The sequence below is a fragment of the Corapipo altera genome, unplaced genomic scaffold (genome assembly GCF_003945725.1).
Source record: "Corapipo altera isolate COAL_440 unplaced genomic scaffold, ASM394572v1 55, whole genome shotgun sequence".
NCBI lineage: Eukaryota > Metazoa > Chordata > Aves > Passeriformes > Pipridae > Corapipo > Corapipo altera.
This window is the reverse complement of record NW_020884882.1, coordinates 8,496,401-8,504,156: the sequence shown is the minus strand read 5'-3', so window position 1 is coordinate 8,504,156 and position 7,756 is coordinate 8,496,401. Positions and strand designations below refer to the sequence as shown.

General features: G+C 68.7%; 2 protein-coding genes across 3 annotated transcripts in view; one reads left to right on the top strand and one right to left on the bottom strand.

Moving 5' to 3' along the window:
- The window catches only part of PRRT3 (proline rich transmembrane protein 3), a 5,551-nt gene extending 1,162 nt beyond the window's left edge, over window positions 1-4,389 (top strand). The window contains exons 2-4 of one of the 2 annotated variants that reach the window (XM_027640519.1): window positions 719-1,842; window positions 1,927-2,070; window positions 2,498-4,389. In XM_027640519.1, coding sequence (XP_027496320.1) covers window positions 719-1,842; window positions 1,927-2,070; window positions 2,498-4,233 — 3,004 coding nt within the window. In that variant the 3' untranslated portion in view covers window positions 4,234-4,389. Of the gene's footprint in view, window positions 1-417; window positions 1,843-1,926; window positions 2,071-2,497 lie in introns of those variants that run through there. The other variant, XM_027640518.1, reaches the window with a different exon arrangement.
- A 67-nt stretch (window positions 4,390-4,456) lies between these two features.
- LOC113945859 (interleukin-17 receptor C-like) overlaps window positions 4,457-7,756 on the bottom strand; it is an 8,625-nt gene continuing 5,325 nt past the window's right edge. Inside the window, exons 18-26 of the mRNA XM_027640520.1 lie at window positions 6,931-7,013; window positions 6,736-6,846; window positions 6,571-6,662; window positions 6,291-6,467; window positions 6,084-6,179; window positions 5,909-5,992; window positions 5,700-5,795; window positions 5,474-5,617; window positions 4,457-5,372 (exon numbers count right to left, since the gene is read on the bottom strand). Coding sequence (XP_027496321.1) covers window positions 5,152-5,372; window positions 5,474-5,617; window positions 5,700-5,795; window positions 5,909-5,992; window positions 6,084-6,179; window positions 6,291-6,467; window positions 6,571-6,662; window positions 6,736-6,846; window positions 6,931-7,013 — 1,104 coding nt within the window. The 3' untranslated portion in view covers window positions 4,457-5,151. The remainder of the gene's footprint in view (window positions 5,373-5,473; window positions 5,618-5,699; window positions 5,796-5,908; window positions 5,993-6,083; window positions 6,180-6,290; window positions 6,468-6,570; window positions 6,663-6,735; window positions 6,847-6,930; window positions 7,014-7,756) is intronic.

Below are 7,756 nucleotides of genomic sequence, written 5' to 3'. Positions count from 1 at the left end.
GCACCGGGCACCGAGCGGCGGGGCCAGCCCGGCGCGCTGCGGGCGGGGTCGGTGGGATGCGGCGGCCGCACCGTCCCCGCTCTGGTCCCGCACCGGCCGCGGCCCGGCCCCGCAGCGCAGCCCCCGCCGGCTCCTGCACACGCACCGCGGGGCCGCCGCCGCAGCAACCTGACGGTCCCGGCCCCGTTCCCGGCCCGGCGGGGCTGAGCCGCGTGTGCGGCGCTGGCGCGGGGCACCGGGCCGGGCATCCCCGCCGGGATGCGGCCGGGACTCGCCAAGGTGAACGGTGCGTGGCAGAGCGGGGCTGCTGCCGGCGGGGACGCTGGGAGAGGACACTGGGGACGGAGAACCGGGAAGGGGACACCGGGAGGGGAACCGGGGATGGAGCACCGGGGAGGGGACATTGGGGATGGAGCACCAGGAAAGGGACATCGTGGACGCTGGAGGTCGGGAGCACTACGCACCAAGGACCACCCGCACCAGAGACACTGCGATGGGGAGCACCGGGGACACTGGGAAGGGAAAGACTGGGAATGGGGCCACCGGGGGTGGGGACAGCTGGGAACAGGGCTCAGGACTACTCGAGAAGGGACAGTCAAGCCGCTGGCTCTCTCGCTGGGCAGTGGGTGGCCACGGGCACAGCAGCCCCACGGCCAGTTGCGCGAGTGCCCCGGGCGGCTGCTCTGGGTCCTGGCTCACCAGATCCCCATCCCCGCAGGGCCAGCTGGGTACTCACCATGGCTGCAGCACAGCTCGTTTCCTGGGGGATGCTCCTGGCCACCGTGGTCCCCGCCGGGGCCCAGGGTGTGCTGCCGGAAGGGATGTCTTTAGGCGGGGACCCCTTGCACAGCGCTGCCTGGGGACAGCAGTGGCCGGGCCCATCCCCCACCTGGGAGGCATCAGGGGAGCCGACCGGCACCGGGGACTCCAGGAGGGAGCGCTGGGGGGGCAACAGCCCCGTGCACTGGTCCCCATCGCTGCAGGCAGGGCATGGCACAGGGGCACCCCTGAAGATGGAAACCACTATGACGGGCGCTGATACCAGGGCCTGGAGGGACAGCAGCACAGTCCTAGCTGTGACAGAGGAGCCACTTGTCACCTGGCGAGGACACGAGGCTGAAGGCCAGGACAGCCCCGTGCCTCACAGCTCTGCACTGGGCACACTGGGCCCTGGGGTGCCCACGGACACAGGGCCACCCTGGGCAGGGCAGGGTCTGTCCCTGTCGGGGCAGAATGCCACGAAGACAGCTGGTACTCCCAGCCCCTGGCCAACTGTATCCACCATCGCTCTGAACCCCCTGCCGGCAGTGAGAATGGGGACAGCAGATGCCCACACAGGGGGACAGACAGTGGTGGAGGGACCCACGGTGGCCCTGGGGCTGCCTCAGGATGCACAGCTCGCTCCAGCCAGCAGCCAGTCAGTCCCACTGGGCACTGTCCCTGTCTCCCACCCCACAGGCACGGGGCCAACCCAGCGTCCCCACACCAGTCCTGGCTCTGCACAGCCAGTGAGCAGCTGGGGGGACATGGGAGGGCCCTCCAGCCCCTCCTTGGCTCTGCCAAACTCTGCCCCACAGCTGCCCCACACAACCCCATCCTGGGGACTGGCTGAGCCCTGGACCAGGGGGCTCCCGTCCCACCAGCGCAGCACCCGGAGGGCCCCGCTCAGCCACACCACCACCAGCCCAAGGGATGCAGCACCTCGCACAGACCCTGGGATGACTGGGCAGCGGGGACCCCAGCCCACTCCAGGGGCTGTCCTCAGCACCAGTCCTACCCTCAGCACCAGTCCTGCGTCTCTACCTGCCTCCAGCACGGCCATCCCCGGCACCTCCAGCACAGGTATGATCCAGCATATGCAGGAGACCCCTTGGTGGCAACCAAACGCCCACAGATGCCAGTACCCTGCTCTGCCCTCTCTCACAGGGCTGCTGCCTGAGGAGGACATCGGCTCCCCACAGCGGGTCCGGGGTGCTGTGGGCGCTGTGAGCATCCCAAATGCCACCAAAGCAACCCCACAGCCAGCAGCACATCCATCCACCACAGGGACACTCGGGACCAGGCACTCAGGTGATGCAGGGCTGCATCCAAGCCCATCCATTCTGCAGATGCTGTGGGAGCCCATCCCCAGAGCATCAGGGCTGGTGGGGAGGATGGCAGCTATCTTGGGCTGCCCAGCCGGGACACTGTGACACCTTCAATCAGGATTGCACCTGACGATGGCCCTAATCTATTCCTGCCTGCAGGGATTAGTGCTAAATGCTCGGCGGGTGGGGGCTTCCTCAGGGGGAGTCGGGGACATGACTGGGGATGTGACACCCCCTGCACTGTGGGTCCTGACAGAAAACCCCGGGAGGCACCAGCGTGCAGAGCCCTGGCCAGCACAGAGCATCCCCCTCTGCACTGCTGGGGTGCCACAGTGTGGGGTGCAGGTGGGGGCTGGATGCCACCAAAGCCCCCACTCCCCACTGACTGTACCCCTCCTTCCTGCCTGCAGGCACCCTGGGGACGCAGCCCCTCACCCCAGGCACCGCAACCCCCTCAGCCACGTGGCGACGAGCAGGGGTGACACCTCAGCCAGCCCCCCGAAATCCATCCTTGCTGCAGCCACAGCCACAGCCCAGCCGTGCCCCGCCAGTGCCAGGGGCCAACGGGACTGGGCTGCGCTGGGCCGAGCTACAGCACGAGCTGGGCTTCTCCTGGGAGGCTCATGTCTATGGGTTGGCTGCCATCTTCCTGCTGCTGGCACTGGGATGCCTGGCAGGGCTGGCAGGGACGGCCATCCTGCGGCCCCCACACTTGCCCCACACTGTCGGGGCCCATGGGCTGCTGCTGGCTGCCTGCCTGCTGCGGGCCACCTTCCTGCTGCTGGACCCCTACGGGGCACGGGGCCGCCTGCCTGCCCCGGCACTGCTGCTGCTCAGCACGGCTCCCTTCCCGCTGCTGCTCGCCGCCTTTGCCCTCCTGCTCCAGCGGCTCCAGCACCTGGCCCAGCTGCGGCTGCTGCCGGCCCGGCTGCGGGGGCTGCCGGCGCTGGGGGCCGTTGCCGTCCTGCAGAGTGTGGTGCTGGGAGCCGCTGACCTGCTGCCGCCCCGGCTGGGCCCCGCCGCGCTGGGGCTGCAGGCGCTGGGCTGTGTGGCAGGAGCCCTACTGCTGCTGGGGGGGCTCTGGGGGTGCTGGCGGGTGCTGCGGGCGCCCTGTGAGGAGCCAGGCCCAAGGCCAGGGGCGCGGGCACTGCTGGCAGCAGCAGTGGCGGGGCTGCCGGTCTGCGGGCTGCAGCTCTACAGCGCTGTGTGGCTGCGAGGGGTCCTGGGGCCCCCTGGGCGCTTCTCCCGGCCCGGCTGGGTGGCACAGCTCTGGCTGCGGATCGGTGAGCTGGGCACAGCCCTGGCACTGCTGGCAGCCACCGCCGAGCCCGTGTGCTGCCAGTGCCACCGCCAGAGCCCCACTGGCCACTCCTGTTGGGCCAAGGCGCTGCGGTACTTCTGTGCTGGCCGCAAAGCCGAGGCACCTGAGTACCCCAACAACTGCTACGACTGGGCCGGTGGCAGTGCCAGTGGCACCAGCGCAGAGCGGATACCCACCAATGACATCTCCAAGAGCCTCATCCGCAACCCGGCGGAGCAGCTGCCCCTGCGGGCTCTCAAGGACAGCAACGAGGCCTGGGCGGCTGGCGCTGGGATGCCAGGGCTCAGCCCCAAATGCCCCAACCTGCTGGCCGCCCGCTCCTGCGCCACCTTCGAGCAGGGCTCGTCCCCCTCACTCGGGGAGCTGGTCTTCCGCCCGCCGTCCCCCATCGACCTGCGCCGCAGCATTGACCAGGCACTCTGCCGCCGCCACCTCCTGCAGGACAGCCTCTTCAGCCGGCCCCGCCGTGGCTCGGGCACCTCACTGCACGGCTCCCCAGCCCCCAGCCCCGGCCTGGGGCGCATGGTGCGGTGCAGCTCCCTGACAGAGCTGCCCGGGCCCCGGCAACCCCCTGGCACCATCACCGTCACTGTCACCGCCTCGGCCAGCTCGCTGGAGAGCAGCTCACTGAAGATCAGCTGGAACCCCTGGCGCCACGGGCTGTCCTCACCTGACAGCCTGCCCCTGGATGAGGCTCCCAGCCGGGCCCCTCTCCTGGTGCCCGCCGGACCCCCCGGCTGGGAGCGCGAGGGTCCCCGCAGCTTCCCAGCCCTTGGCAAGGCGGTGGACTCCCGCAGCCTCTCCAGCGACACCATTGAGCTCTGAGCCAGGGCCGGGCAGAGACTGAGGGTGCAGAGACTGAGGGACGAGCCCAGTGTGAGGGTGTGGGGGTCTGATCTTGTGCCCCTGCAGGGCCAGGCAGGGGCTGGCTCCATTTGTGCCAAATGAGAGAAATAAAGAATTTATGCTGGGAGGAGCTCCTGTTGGCATGTGGAGGTGGGTAACAGCACCTTCAGCCCCGCCTCGATCCCAGCCCTCAACAGCTGAGCTGGGTGTGCAGAGCTTTATTTCCTGAGATATGGACACACAGACAGATGGGCACACCCCGACGGACAAACCACGGACAAATGCAATGGCCACACTCATGCATCCAGCAGGGCCCCCCCTCGCCCAGCATGGCACCCCCAGCAAAACGGGGCCCCCGGCCCGTCCAGTCTGGGAGGGGAGATGGGCTCTGCCCAGGGACATGGGGAGGAGAGGTGACATGGGGACAGCTCTCCCAGCCCCACAGCTCAGGGCAGAGGGGGGACCTAGCCCTTCACTGCCCCACAGGGAATGGCCTTATGGGAGGGGGGTCCTAACAGGGCCAGCAGCCCCAGCCTGGGGGCAGGTAGTAGGATCACTCCCTCACCTGCCCCCCCACTTCCACCTGCCATGATTCCAGGTCTCTCCTTCAGAGCACAAGGGGCTGGAGGCAGCATGCTGTGCCCCCCACACAGTGCCACACTGCCTGGCATCACCCCTCCAGACAGAGAAGACTGTGTGGGAGCCCCTGGGATCAGGTACCCCTGGCTCTTTCCGCAGGGGGGAGAAAACGAGATCCTATGCTAAGGCGGGGCTGGGGGAATGCATGCAGGGCACAGCACTGTGTGCAGGATGCAGCCTCGTCAGCCAGCCCTGCTGGGGGGGGCCCCACACCTCAGGCTGAGCCTGCCTCCCCATTCATGCCCAGCAGCCCCAGAGCTATCTGCCCTTCATGAAGCCATCGAGGACACGGTCGCTGCGGTCAGAGAGCCAGTAGCCGGCCATGGCGGCCACGGCACCGATGAAGATGGCGGTGAAGACCATGTCGCCCTTGGCAGCCAGCGTGGCGAGTGCACAGATCATCACGCCAAAGAACATCTGCTGCAGCACCACCACCTCATCGTCGGTCACGTCGTCAAAGAAGCCTTTCTCCGGGGCATCTGTGTGGACAGTGCTCGTGGAGAGGCACAGCCAAGCAGCCAGAGCCCCCCCATTGCCACCCACACCCTCTACTCATCCCCCCACACTGTGTGAGCCGTACCAGGGGGCTTGTCCTCGACACACTGCCCATCTCGGCGGACGTGGCCTTGGGCACAGACGCAGCGGTAGCTGCCCTCTGTGTTCTCACACACCTCCTGTGCTCCGGTGCACACCGGCTCCTCGGCGCTGGCACACTCGTCCACATCTGGGGGGGACACAGTGCTCAGGCAAGGCTCAGGCAGTGGGGAGGGGGCAGTACAGCCCGCCAGCCTATGGGAGGCACTCACCCAGGCACTTGGCTCCATCCCGCCAGTAGCCCTTGTTGCATTTCTTGCAGCGAGCCGGTCCAGCACCCATGCAGCCAATGCAAGCCGTGGAGCAGTCTGCCATGGGGAAAGGAGCCAGGGTTGGTGCTGGAGCCCCCTCCCATCCCAGCTAGAGCTGGCCTCGAGCAGGGGAGAGCCACCTGCACAGAAATCCTCCACCTCCTCCTGACCTCGGCACTCATAGGAGCCCTCCGTGTTGACGCAGTACTGGTTGGCTCGGCAATGCGCCATCTCTGTGCCACACTCGTCGATGTCTGCGGGAGAACTGGGGACTGTCCTGCCGAGCCCTTGGCTCCTGAGACACAGCCCCCCACGGCCCCAAGCTCACCCCCAACCCTCACTCACCAATGCAGCGGTGCTCATGCAGTACCCAGCCCCTCTTGCAGCGAAGGCAGCTGGAGTCCTCAGGCCCCGTGCAGCGCCCACATGCCTGGTAGCACTCTGCGGCCAGGGAGAGCCGGTGTGGGTGCAGCCAGGGGGAGCTGCCTGCACCCAGAGTCTGGACAGCACCAGGGGAACCCCGGCTGCACAGCCCCCCTGGCCCCCACCTACCAGCACACATCAGGTGGCTCTTGTTCCGCGAGGCCTCGTAGTAGCCGTCACCACACTCGGCGCAGAAGGGGCCACCATAGCCCGGGCTGCAGACGCAGAGGCCGGTGCCGCGGCGTGTGCCGTCGCCATCGCATCGCCCATTGCCACTGCAGGGCTGCCGGGGCCCGCCGGCGCAGGCTACACGGGGAGAGACCAGCCAGCTGGCAGCTGGGGCAGGGGTGGCAGCCAGGAGGGGCTCCTCCAGCCCCAGCACCACCCCACTCATCCCACAGCTACTCACGCCGGCAGTCCGGGCCGTAGGTGCCGGGTGGGCAACAGAGCATCAGCCTGTCCACACACAGCCACTGGAAGAAGTCGGGGTGCTGCTGCTGCCTGGAGAGGGGGGACACAGTGCTCAGCCCCCTGCCATCCCCCTGCCCCCCCAGGTCCCCATCCCCAGACTCACTCGTGGAACCACCACTGCTCCACATGCTCCTCGCTCCGCTCCAGCAGCTGGTGGCAGGCGAAGTCCGAGGGAGCACAGATGCCCTCCATCACCTCCAGTAGACGGGTCTCACTGCAGAGATACAGAAGTCAGTGTGGGGACACATCCCCTGGGGCAGCTGGGCTCCCCCAGTTGTCACTGGTTGGGGTCACTCACCTGTGCTGGTACTTGGACAGCTTCTCCTCCTCCCAAGCTGTGTTGCCCCCGCCAAAGCCCTCATGCTCTGTCCGCTCCAGGCCCTGGGCACAAGGTGGGGGTGGCAGCACAGCCATAGGACCCCCCCGAGGAACCTCCCTCCCCATAAAGTCCCACAGAGCCGTGTCCCTCTCCTCCCCACAAAGGACACACCATCCCCCAGGATCTGCCACCCTCTCCTCTCCCTAGAGCCCAGTCCCTGTGCCCCGGGACTCCCTCCCCTCCCTAGCGATGCTGTGGGAGTGCTCCACCTCACCAGAGTCCCCCAAGCCACCCCTGTAACCACCCTGATCCTCCCGGCCTGTGCTGCCTCTGGCCTCCCTCGGCTACATCCCCCCTCCAAGAACCCGCTTCATCCCTGCTCACCACCACCGCCAGCCCGTGTCCCCCACGTCTGCCACCCGTGGGTCCCCCCCTGCACCGCCCCCTCGCCCCCAGCTCCCCCCCCAGCAGGGGCTGTGTCACCCATCACCCCCGCCCCGCACCCTGCTGAAGCTGTCAGCGAGGCCGCGGCAGGCTCGGCACGGCTCGGCCCCGTCCCGGTGGGGGTCGGGGTCAGCGCGGGCGGCCAGCAGGAACCCCCCGAGCAGGGCGGCCCCCAGCAGGGCCTCCCCAAGCCCGGGCCCCCCGCGCCGCCCCGGCAGCGGCGCCATCGCGCTCCCGCCCCGCCCGCACCACGTGGGCCGCGCCCGCTGACTCAGCGCCGCCGGCCCCGCCAATGGCCGCGCGCCGCCGCCGCCGGCCCCCCGCGCCCAGCCAATCCGCGCCCAGCCAATCCGCGCCCAGC